General features: G+C 35.3%; 3 protein-coding genes across 3 annotated transcripts in view; 1 reads left to right on the forward strand and 2 right to left on the reverse strand.

Moving 5' to 3' along the window:
* LOC123561319 (protein NCBP2AS2-like) overlaps positions 1-22,198 on the forward strand; it is a 116,756-nt gene that overhangs the window by 89,453 nt on the left and 5,105 nt on the right. Inside the window, exons 2-3 of the mRNA XM_053553354.1 lie at positions 21,232-21,267; positions 21,863-21,935. Of these exons, the coding sequence (XP_053409329.1) occupies positions 21,235-21,267; positions 21,863-21,935 (106 nt within the window). The 5' untranslated portion in view covers positions 21,232-21,234. The remainder of the gene's footprint in view (positions 1-21,231; positions 21,268-21,862; positions 21,936-22,198) is intronic.
* LOC123561315 (collagen alpha-1(XIV) chain-like) overlaps positions 6,341-22,198 on the reverse strand; it is a 54,780-nt gene continuing 38,922 nt past the window's right edge. Inside the window, exon 8 of the mRNA XM_053553353.1 lies at positions 6,341-6,657. Coding sequence (XP_053409328.1) covers positions 6,400-6,657 — 258 coding nt within the window. The 3' untranslated portion in view covers positions 6,341-6,399. The remainder of the gene's footprint in view (positions 6,658-22,198) is intronic.
* LOC123544524 (uncharacterized) lies at positions 12,748-16,678 on the reverse strand. Its single transcript, XM_045330597.2, has 4 exons — positions 16,554-16,678; positions 15,931-16,062; positions 14,065-14,354; positions 12,748-12,997 (listed from the first exon to the last, which is right to left on the reverse strand). Exons 2-4 carry the CDS (start codon positions 16,033-16,035, stop codon positions 12,931-12,933), a joined length of 462 nt encoding a protein of 153 aa, XP_045186532.2. The 5' UTR covers positions 16,036-16,062; positions 16,554-16,678; the 3' UTR covers positions 12,748-12,930.

The raw sequence follows: 22,198 nt of genomic DNA on the forward strand, positions 1-22,198 counted from the left end.
GAACAGTGCAGACCATGATCGGCCTGCACAGATGTGCAGGCTGATTTTGCCATGGTCTGCACTGGTCGCAATGGCAGAATCACTTGCCACCAGCAGGCTAGAGGTTAAGAGAATACGTCAGTAGGAACACCAAAACTGGTTTTGTAATTAGACAGTATTACCACCGGACCAGTACGTCCGCTTTTCACACATTTTCCTTGTATAAAACATTTTATACAGAAAGAATATAGAAATCTGTCTCAGTCTGTGTTTCTGTCTGTCTGAGTCGCTTCTGTGTAATACGTTTATATAGCTTCATATATACCACTAGGCGCATGAAAAATTTTCTGCTGAGAACTCATACTGCCTGAATCATAAGGGGTATGTATAACTCAACCGGAATGAAAGAACAACACATTTTTTTTTATTTCAGGTTGCCTTTCGTTGGTAGCGGCAGCGACGTATGCCGATAAATACGTGAAGACTCCTGGTAACAAACCACGTGATATCCATGCAGGTTGGATGATGGCTGTAGCCTCTTCGGCTATTTGTTTTTTATCAGGGACATTGTTTGCCGCAAGAAAAATTGGTGAAAAATAATGAAAAACATATGCGAGTGCTTTACTTGAAAAATCAAGGCAATCACTTGAATTGTAGCGCAATGTCGTCGATTTTTTATTATTACTGTTTCTGTTATTTGTTAATGTTATAATGTACCACTCACACGGTGCCTATACCACGTGACTTTTATGGCTATGTGTGGGTATAAAAAACATAAACAGCGGTCGATTCAAGGAACATTTTTCATGATAACTTTCTTAATCCTGCACAAATTTTATTCAAATAAAGACGAGGGCCGGCCATAAGAAAGATACAATCACGGCCCATCAGTTTGAGAAGAATAAATTCGTATTTTTGTCGAAAAGTGCAACCGCACATTTTTCAGTCAGATTGCCGACGTGCTATGTGTGGGTGCATTCTGTTAAAATCGTTTATAAAACTCTTAAAAATGCGTTCAGCGACAGTGCAAATGGAACCGAGAATGTAATTTTACCTTGTTTGACAGTTGCAAAATGATCGTTAAGAAATATAGCGTATTCCTCTCGTTTTTTAAATAAATAAAAAAAAAATGCTATGTGTGGGTGCGGCTAAATTTATGCTATGTGTGGGAGTACACTCGTGAAAATGATACCGTTGCTTGAGATACTTGCACTAAGTGAGTTTTAACTTACTCGTGTTACATTCATAGAAGAAATGAGTATCCATCTAGCATAACTGATCTTTTTTATTTTTATTTAGAAAGTCGCTGTGTTATAGAGAATGGCGCGTCAGATTCATTGTTATTATTGATTACGAGCGCGTGTTATCAAACATCTTTGTAGGGATAAGGCATGTTTTTTCGTGTTATAACATCTGCAGAAATCCGAGGGATGCGATTGGTTGGTACCCGAGTCCGTTAGGGCGTGGGTACCAACGATTCCCACGGGATTCTGAAGATGTTATAACACGAAAAGAATATGCGCTAACGCTATTCTAGCATAAAACCCGTTAAAATGAATATATTGTTCCTCAACGTCATTGAATTTCCATGAAATGCGCGGTAAAGTCTACGTTGTTTTGTCTAGTTGACATCATTTCATTTTGAATTATCCGTTTTGAGGCTGTAATCAGGTAATGCGTTTACGCTCTGGCATGGAACGTGCATATATAAAAAGGTGTTATAACAGCACGTGAGCGCGAGAATCTCTCTGTTAACACACGTTTTCTCTCCTGTTAAAACACCCCCGAAAAGTGACAATAACAGCAGTTTTATGCTAGAATAAACGCTAAAACTCTGATATATGTTTGAAGTAAAATTTATGAAAAAGTTATTTCCAATCTCCTTCAGTTGTGTTGAAGTGGGTTTTTTTTTATCTTGATGCATAAACAACGTTTTTTCATAAACACGCAATTGAATCAGTGTCCCTAAGGTAGTTTTAAAGGGCAGTATTTGTGTCAATATACTAGTAGTGTAGAGCATAGATCGTAGCCTTGGATGCTGCTCCATTGTAAATTCCACTGCTCACCTAGTTCGTGGTTAGTTGCAGCTAAAATTGTATATATTGTAGCTTTGCGCTATACGTTTGAAACAACACAAATTACTACTACTACAGGGTTGTAGTTTAAACCACTTTTCAAGCATAAAGAAAGGGCTTCAATCCCTCAACGAAAGTAAAGTACCTGCGGTAATGCATGTAAAAAGCTGCTATTAAATTCATACCACACACATAACACATGGAGACATTTCATCAGAGTCGCTAACCTATTTAAGAAATAATATATCTCATCCAGTGATTTGTCGCTGAATAAATCATTGTTTGCAATTCAGATGCAAAGGAATTATATCACGAGGGCGCAGTCTTGTTAGAATGAATGTAGCGCGTCTATCGCTAAAAGTACAGCCAAATAATTTTAAAGAAACACTTAATCAATTACATTTCTTGATAATTAAAATTTCAGTTTGTGATTTTAGAAGTGTTCGTCCAAGGTCTGTTGTGAGATAATATCTGTCATAGCTTTTGTTTTTTGTGTTGGTTTTGTAAGCGCCTACATTCATTCTAACAAGACCATTGCAGAAAATAAGGCTCCAAAGAAATTATCAAACAAATTAAGAATAAAATTGTTTGTTATGAACTGGGTGAACTGTCCAAGGAACTTCTCTTAAAATTATCTAACAGACATAATTTTACCAATATTTTGATTGTCTTCTACTTTGTTAGTGATAAAGGACGCTCCATTATACTTATCTACTGTGACCTGCCTCCTTGGTCGAGTGGTTAAGGTCGCTGACTTCAAACCACTGTAACCTCTCATTGATAGAGGACCGTAGGTTCGAGCCCCAGCTACCGACTATGTCTCTTTATGTGAGAAAGTATGCAGTTGCTTACGGAGGATGGGAGTCTAGTATACTGGTACTTCCCAGGAACGATGGTTAGGTGAACTGCCCGCCTCATATGACTCCGACTGTTGAAAAAGGGCGTTGAAATCAAACGAACAAACAAACAAACTTACTGCATCACAACATACATGTCAATCCTAATATTAGTTATAGTAGTCGGAACTTGACCGCGATGGTTGACCTTAGGCTGATTATTCATATTGATTATTTCATTGTAGAAATAAGGGGTGCTTAGGGTTTATACTGTATAGGTGTATATTTAAATTTATGAATGCAAAGAGATGAAGCGTTTTACGTACACTCCTTTTCAATAATAGGTTGTGCCTCATTATGTATTATAATACAAAGGTCAACCATCGGGGTCAAGTTGCGTCCACTATATATTCACAGACGATATTTTGAACATTGTTTATATACAAAATATTTTCAATAGTAAAATGGGTAAGTCAGGCAAGTAAACTCTTCATGCAATATGATTCACCTTGTTGTTTGGCACGGAAAAGTTCACCATATTGTCTTACCTTTTTACTGTTTCTGTATATAAACTTTTGTCAAAATATCATTCTTAACTATGTGTTTATATTTTCGTGTGAACAGTTAAGACGCAATACTGACTGAGTGAGTTAATAACGACTCTGATGAAATGACTCTAAGCGTTATGTGTGTGGTATTAATTTAATAGCAGTTTTTTACATGCACTATCGAAGGTACTTTACTTTCGTTGGAGGGATTGAAGCCCTTTCTTTATGCTTAAAAAAAGGTGTTTGAACTACAACCCTGTAATAGTAGTAATTATGTCTCCCCCAGGAGACATATTGTTTTTGCCCTGTCCGTCCGTCCGTCCTTCCGTCCTTCCGTCCGTCCGTACGTCACACTTCATTTCCGAGCAATAACTGGAGAACCATTTGACCTAGAACCTTCAAACTTCATAGGGTTGTAGGGCTGCTGGAGTAGAAGACCCCTAATGTTTTTGGGGTCACTCCGTCAAAGGTCAAGGTCACAGGGGCCTGAACATTGAAAACCATTTCCGATCAATAACTAGAGAACCACTTGACTCAGAATGTTGAAACTTCATACGATGATTGGTCATGAAGAGTAGATGACCCCTATTGTTTTGGGGTCACTCCGTCAAAGGTCAAGGTCACAGGTGCCTGAACATTGAAAACAATTTCCGATCAATAACTACAGAACCACTTGACCCAGAATGTTGAAACTTCATAGGATGATTGGTCATAAAGAGTAATTGACCCCTATTGATTTTGGGGTCACTGCATCAAAGGTCAAGGTCACAGGGGCCTGAACATGGAAAACCATTTCTGATCAATAACTAGAGAACCACTTGATCCAGAATGTTGAAACTTCATAGGATGATTGTACATGCAAAGTAGATGACCCTTATCGATTTTGGGGTCACTCCATTAAAGGTCAAGGTCACAGGGGCCTGAACATTGAAAACAATTTCCGGTCAATAACTTGAGAACCACTTGACCCAGAATGTTGAAACTTAACAGGATGATTGGTCATGCAGAGTAGATGACCCCTAACGATTTTGGGGTCACTCTGTGAAAGGTCAAGGTCACAGGGGCCCGAAAATTGAAAACTATTTCCGGTCAGTAACCTGAAAACCACTTGACCCAGAATGATGAAACTTCATAGGATGATTGGTCATGCAGAGTAGATGACCCCTAACGATTTTAGGGTCACTCCGTTAAAGGTCAAGGCCACAGGGGTCTGAACATGGAAAACCATTTCCAATCAATAACTTGAGAACCCCTCGACCTAGAATGTTGAAACTTTATAGGATGATTGTTCATGCAGAGTAAATGACCCCTATTGTTTTTGGGGTCACTCCGTTAAAGGTCAAGGTCACAGGGGCCTGAACATTGATAACCAGTTCCGATCAATAACTTGAGAACCACTTGACCCAGAATGTTGAAACTTAATAGGATGATTGGACATGCAGAGTAGATGACCCCTATTTATTTTGAGGTCACTTGATCAAAGGTCAAGGTCACAGGAGCCTGAACAGTGACTTGAGAACCACTAGGCCAAGAGTGTTGAAATTTAGTGGGATGACTGGACATGCCAAGTAGATGATCCCTATTGCAGCCAACCATCAGTGTCTCTTTGACTTTCGCTCCTGACCCCTATTGACGTCTTGCCTATAGGACTTTGCATTGGGTGAGACATGCGCTTTTTTACAAAAGCATTTTCTAGTTTGTGTTGTTTCAAACGTATAGCGCAAAGCTATAATAAATACCATTTTAGCTGCAACTAACCACGAACTAGGTGAGCAGTGGAATTTACAATGGAGCAGCATCCAAGGCTACGATCTATGCTCTTCACTATATTGTCACAAATACTGCCCTTTAAAACTACCTTAGGGACACTTCAATTGCGTGTTTATGAAAAACGTTGTTTATGCATCAAGATAAAAAAAACAACACTTTGATACAACTGAAGGAGATTGGAAATAACGTTTTCATAAATTTTATTTCAAATATATATCCGAGTTTTAACGTTTAAATAATTATGTTTGATAACACGCGCTCGTAATCAATAATAACAATGAATCTGACGCGCTATTCTCTATAACACAGCGACTTTCTAAAAAAAAAATAAAAATGATCAGTTATGCTAGATGGATACTCATTTCTATGAACGTAACACGAGTAAGTTAAAATTCACTTAGTGCAAGTATCTCAAGCAACGGTATCATTTTTATGAGTGTATTTCCACACATAGCATAAATTTAGCGGCACCAACACATAGCATGTTTTTATTTATTTAAAAAACGAGAGGAATACGCTATATTTCTTAATGATCATTTTGCAACTGTCAAACAAGGTAAAATTACATTCTCGGTTCCATTTGCACTGTCGCTGAACGCATTTTTAAGAGTTTTATAAACGATTTTAACAGAATGCACCCACACATAGCACGTCGACAATCTGACTGAAAAATGTGCGGTTGCACTTTTCGACAAAAATACGAATTTATTCTTCTCAAACTGATGGGCCGTGATTGTATCTTTCTTATGGCCGGGCCCTCGTCTTCATTTGAATAAAATTGGTGCAGGATTAAGAAAGTTATCATGAAAAATGTTCCTTGAATCGACGGCTGTTTATGTTTTTTTATACCCACACATAGCCATAAAAGTCACGTGGGATAGGCACCGTGACTCATATACAACCGATAAAGGTCAGATGAGAAATATGTTTGTGGTATGTTCATATCATAAGGCGTGAAGAGATGTGTGAGGGATTGGGTATTGTGTTGTGGCCTTTGTTTTAAAAAGAATGCAGATTTTATGCGTTGGTTAAGAAAGTTTCGATGACACGTGGCTAAGGGTCCAGTTGATCTGAAAGCATTTTTTACAGCTGTAGAGATGATGAAATGGTAAATATAACATCACAAGAAAGGTGTTTTTCAGAACTTTTCTTTATTTAATGTAAATCTATATTTACACTGAATGTCTAATCTTAACAGATCAGTTTAAGAATTTTCGATTCAGCTTCCGGCAAATGGTCATATCCAGCTACTTTCGCCGCATTAGCATACACTCCAGCTATGTCGATGAGCTCACTGTTCACCGCATTGCCGACACCCAGATCAACCATTCTTACGCCGTCACGGCGGAGGTTGTTAGACTCTACGACAGTCGCAGTATGATTATTGGAGCGACCGTCAGTTATTACGACGACGACATTTTTAGCAGTTGGTCTGTCTCCGTTTTTGAACTAAAAGAACATTGTTTTTGAACTAAAAGAACATTGAAGTAAATTGTTTCAAAATAAATCTATTGAAGCCTATAGAAAGCATCACAATATCACGGAGCATACTGTTACATTTAATGAAACTTCGTTTGTTAATGCCATTTTCAACAGTTTTTCTCTCTCAATATTTAGTATCTTTATCTACCTTTCTAATACATGAGTAGTTGGCAACTCACCAACATGATTCAGAGGAGGACTTTAGCGTATTCTAATTAGTTACGGAGAGCATTCTCTTTCGTCGGAGTACAGAAAGAATCCTTGCTTAGAGCACAGTAGTATATAAAATAAGGTTTCTGGGCCAATTATGAAATTTAATTTTTTTAAAAAATATAATTTATAAAAATTAACATTTTTTGTTAATTATATTTTTTTAAACAACTTTTTAAATTAGAATGTTTATTTTTTTAAAACAACTTTTTAAATTAGAACGTTTATTTTTATAAAACAACTTTTTAAATTAGAACATATATTTTTTAAAACAAATTTTTTAATTTAAAATCAACAACTTTTTTATAAATCATATTTTTTTTTAAAAACAACAATTTAAAACTTATTAAAATAATTTATAATTGTTTGTTCATTTACTCTTTGATTGTTAACTTTTAGTATTTTATACAATAACTCATACAACGGTACTTTATCTTGTAACATTTTAATGAAAAATAAACAATAATATCCACAGAGCGCACTTGTTTTGTCTTGATATTGAACATTGTTGTATTTTATGTTTGGTAAATATTTAATTACCTCCTTAGGTGGAGGAAGCCCAAATGGATCGAAATACATATTATTTAAATAACAAACCCAATGTGTTCCAGGTCCAACAGAGTCATCTAAATTGATTATTCAACACTCGTCATTTATTTTTAATTTTAGTAAATTATTTCTACTAAATACACCCCTTAAGTTTTTAATTTTTAATTGTTTTACCCATTGTTCTATTTCAAAGTTAGAAATTGGTTTGTTTATAAATTTTATTTTTTTTTAATATGGGAATTCGTCTGTACGGTCTCCGTTGGGAATCAATCTGTATACCCTAACCATGTCCCTTACCACTTAACAAAGATGTAATCAAAGGTATTCCTAGACTAGCAGCCAACATACCTAAAAACCCACCGTCTTGTTTTTGTTTTTGTGTTAATTTAATCACTCCATAGAATAATAATTGCCTTTTTTGATTAGGTGTAATATATGGTATTATCATATTTCTCTTATTATTAGCTACTGAAATCATACCATTCCCAAGTAACTTACTAACACCGGTACTGGCTAACCCAGAGAGGGCCCCAATGCCTAGAGGGGCTAATATTTTTGGAGATATTTTTGCTAACATTGGAAGAATTGTTTTTCCTAACAAACCAGCTAAAGCTCCTAAAAATCCACCATTTTGACCTTGACTGGACATCTGTTTTTTTGAAATTGTAATTTCTAACCCCTTCTTATTTCTAATAGACTTTTCAATTTGATTAATTTGTGTTTTTGTTAAAAGTAAAGGGAAGTTTCCACGTAATTGTTCATGTTTTAATCTAAAATTATATGGAGTTTTATTATTATAAGCTTGTGCTAAATTTTTCTTTTGTCCATCTGTTAGGTTAACTTTATATTCAATATAATTTGATGACATTATATACTTTATATTTATTTTAATTTAATTTTATTTAAAATTTATTTTATTTAAACAATAACAAGTTCATTTCCAATAGTATTTATTTCAACTGTTTCCTCATACAATACAATTGCGTAAATACGATATCTTGCAGTGGGAAGTGTATTTATTTTAACTGTTAATGTAATTTGTTTAGGATCTTCTGTTATTACTTCCTTTTTATATTCTAAGTTAAAATGAATAAATCCATACAAACTTTGAAAATTAAATCTATTTAAGAGACTTCCAGTAGTTTTATCATTTTGATCTACTACCCTAATAACTGCTCTTCTCCAGTGGCAAAATCCTAAAGCGTATCAAATATATAGAAGACTCGGTTTGATTGAGGCTATTCTTGAGAGGTAATAAAATAGTCCTTGAAGCAAATCATTCATACTTCAGGTAGACACATCTTATTTCAGATATATCATTAAATGTGCAGTTATTAAACTGCATCAAAGCTAACAATTTGTAAAAATACAGAAAGGATCATTTTCTGAAGGACAGTTATTTCAGCAGAAACACGTTATCCTTTGTAAAAATATTTGGGGGAAACAACGCCACTAAAACTTTATTGTACGCTTAAGTGACGAGGTACTTAGCTTCTTCAAACATTTACCTATAGAGATGGAGAAAAAAAAACATACACAGTTACTGCAGACGGATTTTGGGTAGACCTTTACTTCATCAGTAATCAGTGATTGAAAAATATGTAAAACATAACTGAAGAAATGCGCTTGTGAAATGATGAAAAAAAACTGTTAAAAAGCAAAATATTTAACAAGAAGAAATGTGTTAATATAGTACCTGCTGCGTTAAAGTAAGGGACTAATGTCTAGAAAAAGGAGACAATCAAAGAAACAATTTGAGAACTTTTAGATGCAGGTGTGTGTTATCCTGTTTTGCAGGTTACTCAAATGAACACATATACCGTGCTGACAATAATCAGTTGCCATTCAACTTCTACACATGCCAAAGTGCTAGAACATGGTACAGACGTTAGTGGACAAAGAAGTTTCATTTTGTCTTTATATCGATTTTGCAAAAATAGGGAAAAAAATCTTCACATAATGTTAAATGCTCTGAATGGAAGGCATGATCACAAATCGGCCTTTTCTGTGCTATTATTATATTATAAATACTGCTAGTCTATCACATTCTAGAAAATTTGAAGTGTCTAATATGTTCAATGCCGCTTGAATGTACGAAGATTTTGACTCTTCAGTCTGACCCAGCCTTATAGCGATTTTCGAACCTAAATAGTAAAGGAAGGTTAATGATGCCCAATAGGCAATTTCTAGAAATAGAAGAGACCATGAACATTGCTGACAACCGTCCGCATGCGAGCTACATTTTTCTTTTAAAGAAAGAATAAAAAACCTGAGTAAAACTCAATATCACAGTCGGGAAACTTTACCAGTCTGTCACTTGGCACCTACAGTATTTTAGATAAAGGAATATAATATTTACATTTCAAGTGCATTCTACTAGCATTCAAAATAAATGGCCCATGTTATAAATATGATCAGTGGTTTTAAAGTTTATAAAAGTACTTATGACACTGAATTTGTGGATATGTGCTAATTAATCTTCTGACTATTATTTTACGTGCAATATGTGACATGTTTTTACCAGGATATGACATTAAAGGCCATACACGTGATGATAACGTGAATTTCTGTATCTCATACTTATTTGTAGAAGGTAATCGTTCGCATTTAGCGACAACAACACTAGGAGATCCCCACCTCCGATATTACCAAATATATCATTATATATATCGTCATTACATATGTGTACATAGGTGATTTGTCTAACTGCAACGTGGTAAAATGGCCCTGATTGATTATTTGTTGCGGGTTTTATGCCTTTTTTCAACAGTATTTCAGTTATGTAACGGTGGGGTGGCCCTAATTACTGTCAGGTGAAACAACAGGAATTCTTCCGTGACTTGGACAGGGCCCGGAAAATGACAGTAAGGTAACAGTCAATCCTTTTATTGTATTAAGTCTATAAATTTTAAGCTACATGAGACAAGAGTCAACTTGAAACGTAGAAATAAAAGCAAACCTTTAATTAGGTCATGAGTCAACGACAACTGTCAAAGCCTTTTGTCATTAGTTCAAGGCTTTAGAATTGATCTTTTCTGATGGGTAAAAATATACTTTGGAAACAACTGAAAACTTTTTAGCTGTTCGTCATTTACCGGAAGTTCAAAACTTATATTATATTAAATTCACACACATGTTTGGACTGTGTAAATCTTGAACTACATTGTTTGGGTCTACCAGAAAATTTATTGGGGCTTTCACACGCTGAAATACCGTATGTCCAGAATAATAGAATGCGCATGCGTCAACTTACGATTAGAAAACGGCGGTTTGCTGCGAGAACTTATGGACTGATTAAACCAAACAGGAAGTGACTATTCACTGTTACATGTGAAGTGGTCCAAAATGTAGTTCCGTGACATGGATGAAATCTAATATGTCATATGAGGAGGTGACAGTTATATTTTTGGCTTAGTTTTATTGCTTTTTGCATTGAAAAAAGATCTAGAATATTTTAATTGAGAATTTCCCATAATCAGTTTTATTCTTTTAGAAAATGTCTACATAAGCGTAATTGCTAAATGGCTATTTTCATGGGGGCATTTTTAGATGGTGATGTTTCTCAGAACGGATTTTTTTTCTTATATGAAACGTAACATGTCAATATTTTTCTGTTTTTCATAAGAGGACATGTCATACTAAATGATCATATATGGTTTTCATATCACTGAAATACTATAAAGTGCTGAAAATGAAGTCTGAATATTTTATTGTTTATATGAAATATAGAAGGAACAGAATTGGTAGAATGTAGCCATAATTATGGTGCTGGACATATAAACATGGTAAGTAGGTCAAAGTCACAGTGATGTTATATCTGATCGGAATTTCGAAGCCGCTGTAAGAAAACTCAATTCCAGTGTGACTATAAGTTAAATCCATGAAGTACTGAACTCCTCCTAACTTAATTTGAAAGAGTTGTCAGTGTTTTGATATCATCGATTTTCGGTACATTAAGTTGGTAAAAAGGTACATGTTTGACATACATAATGAAGCTGGATTATCCGTGTAAATTAGCAGAGCACTATTTTTTATTTCAATTTGTTGTGTTTCTAAAAAGTACATTCCAACTGCCCTGGTATCAACACAATTTTCTATTTCGTGCAAAGAATGAACACCAGATGCATTAGTTTCCATATTTTTGAAAATGTAAGATATGGTGTTCATGAGTGAAAAATATTTTGAACTTACGTGTAAAACAAACAATTTTTCTTTTTATCCCAAGTTTTGAGTAATTTACCTAGTTTAAACTTTCTTATCAGTGAAAATATATGTGATGGCTTTCTCCTGTGGAAATTTCGTAATAAAACATAGTATGATAACTGTAAGAAAAAAGACGTGAGGAAGTCAAATATAACCGGTGTAGTAAAGTAGTAAGAGATGTGAGCTTAACATATACTCGTACATATTAAACAAAGTAGAATAAGATCAATGCCTTACATATAAGAAAGGCAGTTTTGTTCTATATGATAATAATATCAAATTATTGGAACGCAAATCTGTCAAAATGTATAATAATCCAATGATAGAAATTGATTATTTAATTAATTAATTAATAGGACATGACCTTCATTATGTTGACTTTGTCAACTCTTCCTTGTAATGAGAAACAAGGATAAAAAAGCTAGATCAAGGAAACACTTTTCTTTTAATTTATGTTCAACTACTTAAAAATCCACTTATCCACTTTTATATTATACTCAAGCACTTATTAATCTTGATATTTTTCCATGATGATTATTTTCAGAAAAGTGCTGTCTGGCTATTTAGCTTTAAGGAACTATCCTTGAAATACTAAAATGTACGTAGAAAAGCAGGTTTTATAGTTCATATAGAAGCTTTTATTCGGTGTGGTGGACATTAGCTCCGGTTAGACTGTGTGTAGCAAAACCATGGACAGTGTTAAAGATGTGATGTAAAGTGATAGGAAGAAAGGTGTACATTATACTGAATTATCATGATTTCTCAAATTCAATAGTCCATGCTTCTGAATTCACAAATGACTTAATTATTAAACTGAAAGCTCACTGGATGAACGAATGAATGAACGAACCAACGAACCAACCTACCAACCAATCAATCAATCAATCAATCAATCAATCAATCAATCAATCAATCTATCTATCTATCTATCTATCTATCTATCTGTCTATCTATTAATGATAATTGCATGAATGAATATATGAATGAAGGAAGAAAGGAATGGACAAAAGTACAAATTAATTAATTAATTTGTGATTAATAGATACATTCGTAAATAAATATAAGCATTAAGGAGATAACCGATAAAAAATCATAATAAATTTACATTTTAATTAAATAGCTATCAAAATACATGTTACATGTATCTCATTTTTTACCATGAAAATGATATCGTTTCCTTAACATTTTCAGAATGAAGTTTGCACAAAATACACATTTTCTTAAAAAAGAATGTAGAATACAATATGTGCATAAGGCAAACTGTTTGGTTTCTTGATTTTAGTGTATTCCGTAAACTTGCTGTCGAGCTCGTCTTAACCGGCCCATTCGATCAATCTCATCAACACTGAAAATAGAAATGACGGTGATATTACACACATAATTTATACTTATATTAATTACTCTCCACACCTCATTCCTGATGAATTCAATTTCCACAATGGTATGAGAGAAGAGAAACCAGTTTCCCTTTTAATGCTGAACGCCAAGCAAAGGAGGTACTGGTACCATTTTTACGTCTTTGGTATGACGCGGCCGGGGTCGAACCCGCGACCTCCCGCACTCGAAGCGGACGCTCTACCTCTACGCTATCGAGATTGTTTATTATCATACATGTATTTAATCGCATCATTGTATATTCATACCTATAGGATAAGATGCATGTTGCCATGGATGGGAGAGCACAATATAGCAAACTCTAGTCCCTGGCGAGGCATCTAATTGTCTTGCAGCGGAGTTTCAAAGAACTGTTCATTTCGGTCACTGTTCATAGATGTTGTATTTTGCGGAAACCATGAACATCAACAAAAATAATGCCAATAAGTATATTTTAGTATAATATCAGAACAATCTCATCATTTCCTTTCATTATTTAAAGTGACGTCATTTATCATATTAAAGGGAAAGGAAATGTTGTTTTTGATGTTAATTCCATCTGCTGGAATTTCTTTAATCATTTAGAGAAGTGAAAGAATTTTCAAAATCGACTTAAAAAATGAGAAAGTTATGATCATTTAAATATTTAATGAAAATGGCGGCCATTTTGTTTCCATGGGAACAAAAATTAAAATGACGGATCTATTAAATTTCAAGACACATACTAAAACTGTAGTTACTTATTTCTGTAAAATAATTTCTCTATTATTCCAGCTATAATAAACGAAATTACCATGTTTTACATCTTACACTCAAGAAACTTAACACATAACGGCTGCCTCCATGATAAGCAATTTTCTTAAATTTGACATATCTTTTTCAATAGTGGTCCGATTTTGAAAATTCTTTCAGCGTTATGAAAGGCTTGAGGATGGCTTTCATATGGAATAAACTTATTGTCAAGCTTTCCTTGTCTTTTAAAGCAGGACTTCAAAGTATCTTATCTTTACATAGAGTACATGCATTTTAAAATCTTACATAGCTCTGTAAATCGATATAACATTTTCGACGACATCTCCGCTTTCACTGTCAGAATGGTATCTTCGTCGGCTGCCAGAATAGTATCTCCGTCGGCTGTCAGAAGGGTATCTCCGTCGGTTTCCATAGAAATCGTTGGAGGACATCGTTCGTCGATCTCCGTCGTTGATCGTCCGTCGATTTCCGTCGTAAGTCGTTCCGCTGACACTGGCGGAATCGTTTCTTTGTTGATTTCCCTCAACCCTTCCGAAATCGATTCGACGTCCATGACCGTAGTGATAGTATCTGAACTTGAAAGACAAACAAAATCTATTTTATCTTAACCTAGCTCCACGAAATGTTTTTACCGACTCAGATAAAAAAATATTTTATCAGCACAGTATTTCTACATCAGCTCATATTTTCGCTCATTAAAATCTTATTAAAATGATACATCTTTTCTGAAAATATGTTTCTCACTTATAATAGCAAGGGCCCAGTTCAACAAGAGACGGAATCAAAGGTTGCTAACATTTTTGTGCGGGCAGTCGTGAGTGTGTGGCGGGGCGGTGGAGAGAGTGTTAGATGGGAGGTATGGTGATCAAATATGTAACGAGTAACTTCGAGTTTATAATAGTGTTTCAATGCTGGTTTGAAATAAGTTGTTTGAGCAGTTGGGTTTAATACAATACTTCGGTGCCGATCTTAGGGGTATTGGGGAAGTTTAAATTTCCTAGCACGACAAGCTCCCATATTCCGAAAAGAAATGCGTTTCTTCCATTTATTTGGAAAGAGGCAGTGATAAATAAGAAGTTTAGCTAAAGAAGGGAATATGTGATACTGAATAACTCTATTTCCACCTACCTATGTTCAAACATATATTATAAAAATGATTATAAATTTTATACGCTGCATTGGAAAACCTTAAACTGCTTGTATGTTACCTGCACACCAAGTTCTATCCAAATATTACAATTCTATCTAGAACTTTTTCAGGTTTTAGTAACAGTGACATTTACCTTGACTCCGGTGGCCAAAGTAAAATACCAAGTTAGGCATTGAAATTTACTTTACTATAGTTAGGACCAAAGGTTCAGCCTACGCGACCACGGTGCATATGTTTTATGTTTGCGGAAAGTTAACTTCAAAATTAAGTTTAAGTAAAATAACCCAACTCGTATTTCTACTAGAACTATGGTTCTTGTCCACTGCACTTTTGTTTATTCTCTTTTCTTAACCTTTATCATGCTAAATTTCTAAAATGAACTGGACCATCATTCAAAATATGGGCAGTACTACTTATTATTCAAAAGAGTGTTCACTGAAAATTTACTGACGAATAGCGAACAGTGCAGACCATGATCAGCTTGCACGGAATAAAGCAAATAAAACGAAACAAAAAACAACAACAAAACTGGAGCTAGATCTTTGGCTATTACGCACTGTTGTCTTCGCGTGCATGTTATTTTTCTAACGTCTGCAGTTATCTCGGGCGCAGTAGGTACAAGCAACAGAATACAAAGAATGAAAAATGGGCATAACTAAAACATCATTGATGCTGGAGTTACGGAAAGTATTGCGCAATACACGCCTCCTTGTTGCAATCTGCCCATATTATTTCTTGCATAGTTCGTAAGGTTTCGAGCCAAATTTTACATTTGAATGAACACAGATATTTTCCGTCAAAAACAATTGGGAGGTAACTTGGAAATGATTACATATCCTGGTTAAGGAATTCGGAATTCTTCGGATGGACGTGAGCAAAGGGCTTTCCGTGAAAACAATAGAATGGCGGACTAGCATGCAAAGAATGTATCATTTGTGGGATCCACTACCTTAAAGAAAACATAAAAAGCATTAGATCAGAAGCTTTATCAGACTTCCTACCTCATCTAAATCGGACGATGAAGACGAATCAAAGTAGAAACCATCCGTGTTGCATATCACAGTTGCCATGGCAACAATCACACCGGCTATAGTAACAACATTCATAATTTCTGCAGAAGGCTATCAATCTATCTGAAATATAAACAAGCACAATCATTGGGTAATTATATACCTATTGTCACAATAGATATTACAGTCCTGTATAAAATTATACGTCAAAACACTTTGATCACGATTCCATGAAATGTTGAAACAAAAAATATTTCAAAATACAATTTAAAATACGTATCCGAAATAGAGAATTTTAAGACTATTTTTGGAAGATATTGTCTGATCACACAAAGTTTACAATATGATAATATATGGTTTGAACATATTTTTGAAAAGAAAACATTTCGATTTAAACTAAATATCAGAAGTAAAAATAAAATCATTAGAGTTTGTAATAAAGAAATTGAAACAGTTAATTATTACTTTGCATTTTAAATATTCATAGAACTCTAGATCAGACGATTGCTAACTGTTTTATTGTGTTCAGAAAGCGATAAACTACACCAAAATACATATGATTTAGAGTGAAAGTAATTAAACAGTTATCAAAGAAAAAAAACACACAAACAAACCAGTATTATATCTCTGTATTGAAAATAACACAACGTGTCTGCTGATGTAGTCTGTATATATACCTTTTTTCTTTATTCAATGAGAGTCCTTCTTCAAATAAGGAAAATGTTGAAAAAAAAGAAACACTTAAGTAATTGTTAAGGAAAAATGTTTTATCATAAGTATGCTGGAAATATATTTATTTTTTCCTTAATTCTTTTTGTAGTAAACAATTACTTCGCTCCTTTGAGCAACAGGACTGAACACCAAATTATTTTATTTTACGATAAAGATATTAGGGGGTGTCCGGGTAAATTTAGTAAAAATAATTCGTCGTTCAGATTGTTTTATATTTGTGACGGGCAATCTAACGTCAAAACTTTGAAGGACCAAAATAATGGAAGTTAAATCACAGTACACAGTCATGTAAAGTTATTGGTTTTATACGGCATGTAAACACACGGTAAACGTTGATTGTGTACAGTACATACAAAGGTTTCAATCGCCAGAAAATTCGTAATTTTGTATATTACTTGATAATTTAAACATAGATTAATGAGGAATTGAATCCCCTTTCGATACATGTAAGTTATATTTTAATTTATGGCCAATTCGTGAAATAATCGACATTTAAACCTATAGCATGTAAAACGTCAGCAGTGATGAAAATTTCATCGGAAGTTGCTTTAACTATTTTGGTCATTCGAGTGTTTGACGCGAGTGGGGATATTGCCCATATGAAAAAAATATCTCAGTATTTCCTAGGATCGCGTCAAATTAGTCGGACTAGGGTTAATTCAGACGTTTTCTGACAGATGAAGGAAATTTTGATTCGCTGCTTAACAAACCAAAACAGTTAGGAGAAAGAATATCTATAGATGCCATATCCAATCATATTCAGGCTTTGCAGAAAGAATGAGTACTACCTCAGTACTTTGGTTGTTACGTCATATCCGTTGTTGCAATGTTTTGCAAATTATTTATATTTTAACAGAAACATATCAATTTCACAAAGGCAGTGGCTAGGTAGCCGGTAGCCGGTTCCAGCTACCTAGACTAAATTTTAAGGTCTAGGTAGCTGGGTCTATATATATACATATCTAAGATATCTTATATGAACATGTAAGTCAAGGTAGCCGGCTTTGATAACCTGTATTATAAAGGATCATTATATTACATTTCTTGTGATTCATTATTTACTTTTCGTGATTAACCTGTTTAAAGGTAGCCGGCTTTAATAAACTATATTATAAAAGTTCATTATGTTATTTCAATAAATTACATTTCTTGTGATTTATTATTTGTCATGTTTGTGTTTAACCTGTTTATTTCGCCGTATTTACGCACTCGTATCATATCGGCCGATATTTTGTTACGTTATCAGTAAATGATCAGAGTGTCGTTATCGCCATCGGCATGTTTATAACTTCCTAAAATAAAGATTTTAATGAATTTTTATAGTTGGTGGGGAAATTATGTAATAATTAATTAATTAAAGACGCACACAGAGGTGCGAAAGTGATGATCACTTACAATTATCACTTTAAAAAGGCAGACGAAAGGATCAAACGCCAGTATGTTCAGTTGAGATGAAACATTTAATGTTTATTAAAACCGGCTACCTTGACTTACATGTTCATGTATGATATGTAAATATGGAGTCGGCTACCTAGACCTATAGTCTAGTTAGCCGGAACTGGCTACGTAGACTAAAGGTCTAGGTAGCCGGAACTGGCTATCTAGCCACTGCCTTTTACAAAAGATACTTAATTTGGCATTATCGGATGGGGGAACATATAATTATGTCTCCCCCAGGAGACATATTGTTTTTGCCCTGTCTGTCCGTCCGTCCTTCCATCCGTCCGTCCGTCCGTACGTCACACTTCATTTCCGAGCAATAACTGGAGAACCATTTGACCTAGAACCTTCAAACTTCATAGGGTTGTAGGGCTGCTGGAGTAGACGACCCCTATTGTTTTTGGGGTCACTCCGTCAAAGGTCAAGGTCACAGGGGCCTGAACATTGAAAACCATTTCCGATCAATAACTAGAGAACTACTTGACCCAGAATGTTGAAACTTCATAGAATGATTGGCCATGAAGAGTAGATGACCCCTATTGATTTTGGGGTCAATCCGTCAAAGGTCAAGGTCACAGGGGCCTGAACATTGAAAAACATTTCCGATCAATAACTAGAGAACCACTTGACCCAGAATGTTGAAACTTCATAGGATGATTGGTCATGAAGAGTAGATGACTCCTATTGATTTTGGGTTACTCCATCAAAGGTCAAGGTCACGGGCCTGAACATGGAAAACCATTTCCGATCAATAACTAGAGAACCACTTGACCCAGAATGTTGAAACTTCATAGGATGATTGGTCATGAAGAGTAGATGACCCCTATTGATTTTGGGTTACTCCATCAAAGGTCAAGGTCACAAGGGCCTGAACATGGAAAACCATTTCTGATCAATAACTAGAGAATCACTTGACCCAGAATGTTGAAACTTCATAGGATGATTGTACATGCAAAGTAGATGACCCCTGTCGATTTAAGGGTCACTCCTTAAAGGTCAAGGTCACAGGGGCCTGAACATTGAAAACCATTTCTGGTCAGTAACTTGAGAACCACTTGACCCAGAATGTTGAAACTTAATAGGATGATTGGTCATGCAGAGTAGATGACCCCTAACGATTTTGGAGTCACTCTGTGAAAGGTCAAAGGTCACAGGAGCCTGAACATTGGAAACCATTTCCGGTCAGTAACTTGAGAACCACTTGACCCAGAATGATGAAACTTCATAGGATGATTGGTCATGCAGAGTAGATGATCCCTAACGATTTTAGGGTCACTCTGTTAAAGGTCAAGGCCACAGGGGTCTGAACATGGAAAACCATTTCAAATCAATAACTTGAGAACCTCTCGACCCAGAATGTTGAAACTTCATAGGATGACTGTTCATGTAGAGTAAATGACCCCTATTGTTTTTGGGGTCACTCCGTTAAAGGTCAAGGTCACAGAGGCCTGACCATTGATAACCAGTTCCGATCAATAACTTGAGAATCACTTGACCCAGAATGTTGAAACTTCATAGGATGATTGAACATGCAGAGTAGATGACCCCTATTGATTTTGGGGTCAGTCTATTAAAGGTCAAGGTCACAGTGGCCTGTTCATGTAAAATCATTTTTTGGAAATAACTTGAGAACCACTTGACCTACAATGTTGAAACTTAATAGGATGATTGGACATGCAGAGTAGATGACCCCTATTTATTTTGAGGTCACTTGATCAAAGGTCAAGGTCACAGGAGCCTGAACAGTGACTTGAGAACCACTAGGCCAAGAGTGTTGAAATTTAGCGGGATGACTGGACATGCCAAGTAGATGATCCCTATTGCAGCCAACCATCAGTGTCTCTTTGACTTTCGCTCCTGACCCCTATTGACTTCTTGCCTATAGGACTTTGCATTGGGGGAGACATGCGCTTTTTTACAAAAGCATTTTCTAGTTATAGATTTGACTTTAAAACTATCCGAATTATGCCGATGTCTGAATTTACCAGGACACCCCCTACAAAAACTCTGTCTTAGAAAAGTACTATAAATTTTATTTTTACTGAAATTGTAACTATCTATCTATTCAGACTATTGCTCCTGCTAAAAGGTAAAAATTGTTTACCATCAGTTAGTGAAACAATGAACATAAGCCCTGTAGAGCTTTTGACCCTATTTGAGAAGTTATATCTTTTATAGCAACGTGGCAGAGTTTTCGCCTTAGGTGTGAGAGGTCCCATGTTCAGTTTCCAGTCAGGGCTGAAATATTTTTAGTATAGTGTTACATTTGAGCATCTGCTAATAATACCTGAAAGGGGAGCTAAGGTTTAGGAGTATATCACTAAAACACAAATTTTTTATAAACGAACAACATCGTTACCAATATTTTACCTGACCATTACATGTTCTGCCGTACTATCTCGTACTTAAAATATTCTGAAAAAGTTGTCCCCCTTTGAAAATGAATGCCATTTGTAAAGAAATAAAAATAAACAATTGCTGAAAACGTCTTCCACCTAGTTATGTGAATTTCAACACTCACACGCTATTGCAAATGCATCAAAACAAACGTGTGTAACAGTTCTTTGAAATTGGTGAGTTTTTAAAGGCGTTTGACTGTCCAGAAGTGGGGCCCCTTTAGGCAGTTCTTTTCCGGAATTTAATGATAATATCAGTATACTGACACTTGTTTTGTAGTTTTTATAATGATAGCGTTCATAATACTCTGCATTTTAGAGCATTTGGCATAAATGTTTGCCCAAATGAGACAGAGTGTCGCGTGCAACTCCCAGTCCTTTTGACAGCTGTTGGGCTCGGCATGTTGCCCATGGGCATCTAGTTTACCAAGTGGATGGGTCTGCGTTGGATTTTTTCAATTTTATTAATATAGTGGGTGTAAAGGGACCAGACAGATGAGGAGCATTCCAATTGCAGAATCTTATAGGCAAGCTGTTTGATCTTCTCATTTTCTGTGACCTCGGCTATATATGACCTTTTTGTGTTGATTCGCCATAAAACCAAATGCACTCATTTTCGGTGATGATGTTACAAGAGTTAGTTCTCATTCTGTTTCTTTTGTCCAATCATGTAACTTAGTTCATTGAATAGATATCCAATTATTTTACATTGTTTTTCTATTTCAGGATGTTTACTCACAATGAACAGCTTATTCAGAAGGTGAGTATGGGCTCCATATTTAGGAACTGGTCTTAGAATATCGTCATGCCATTTGTCAAATTCAAAAATGCTCTCAGAAACCACATGCTAAACACTGGAGTTTCTTAGACTGGCTCCATTGTCATCTCAAATACATTAGGACCAGTCTGAGTTTAGATACCAGTCAGAGGAAGCATCCTTGCTATTGGTCAATTCAAGATTGTGCTCAGCAATTACCAATTAACTGCTGGAGTTTGGAGACTGGTCTGTAAATTCAGTTTTAAATTAATACTTTGGAACCAGACTGAGCAATTTTCCAGAGGATCCAGAATAAATCTTTTAAAAAATTAATGTCATTGGATAGTTATAGTATAAAGTTCAATAACGCTATGTAAGCATGCAAATGTTATCTTTAAAATAGATAATAACTGTACTATTTTGACAAGAATTACAGTATTATTTGAATACCTACGGGAAGACAGTATGTCCTGTTTCAGTTTATCGCCTACAAGTACATGCAGCATTAGAAATGTATTGCTTTGAAATTGACCTTACTATTTTGTGTATTTTGTAAATATGTGAAATGTTCTAATAAGATAGTTTATTTTTCCTACAGTTATCAGAGACAGGACCTATTCGATATGCAGCAAGAATGACAGTGTACTGGTTCTTACAAGCTAAACAAAAAGGTAACATATTTGGACAAAATTAAATTTTAACTTATGGACTTATGGAATAGGTGGGCCGTTGGTCTAGTGGTAACACCCTTGCTATCAATCCAGAGGTCTGGGGTTCGAATCCCGGTCCAGGCACTGGAAATTTCTGAGATGCTTTGAGTGTCACCCACCTAAGAGGCCTGTACTGATTCTTCCCAGGAAAGACGGCTTCGCGTGTATTGGTGCTATACACCAGGCATGTTAAAGAACGAGACTGTCTTTTTGCAAAGAGCTAG

Source organism: Mercenaria mercenaria, chromosome 10 (assembly GCF_021730395.1).
Source record: "Mercenaria mercenaria strain notata chromosome 10, MADL_Memer_1, whole genome shotgun sequence".
NCBI lineage: Eukaryota > Metazoa > Mollusca > Bivalvia > Venerida > Veneridae > Mercenaria > Mercenaria mercenaria.

What these genes read in the sequence shown, in the direction of transcription:
- LOC123544524 (XM_045330597.2), bottom strand. Translation starts at nt 16,035, where the DNA reads ATGAATGTTGTTACTATAGCCGGTGTGATTGTTGCCATGGCAACTGTG. An exon ending in CATCGTCCGATTTAGATGAG is followed by an intron (nt 14,355 to 15,930) that starts GTAGGAAGTCTG and finishes TTGTCTTTCAAG; the next exon opens with TTCAGATACTATCACTACGG. An exon ending in ATATCGATTTACAGAGCTAT is followed by an intron (nt 12,998 to 14,064) that starts GTAAGATTTTAA and finishes TTCTATTTTCAG; the next exon opens with TGTTGATGAGATTGATCGAA.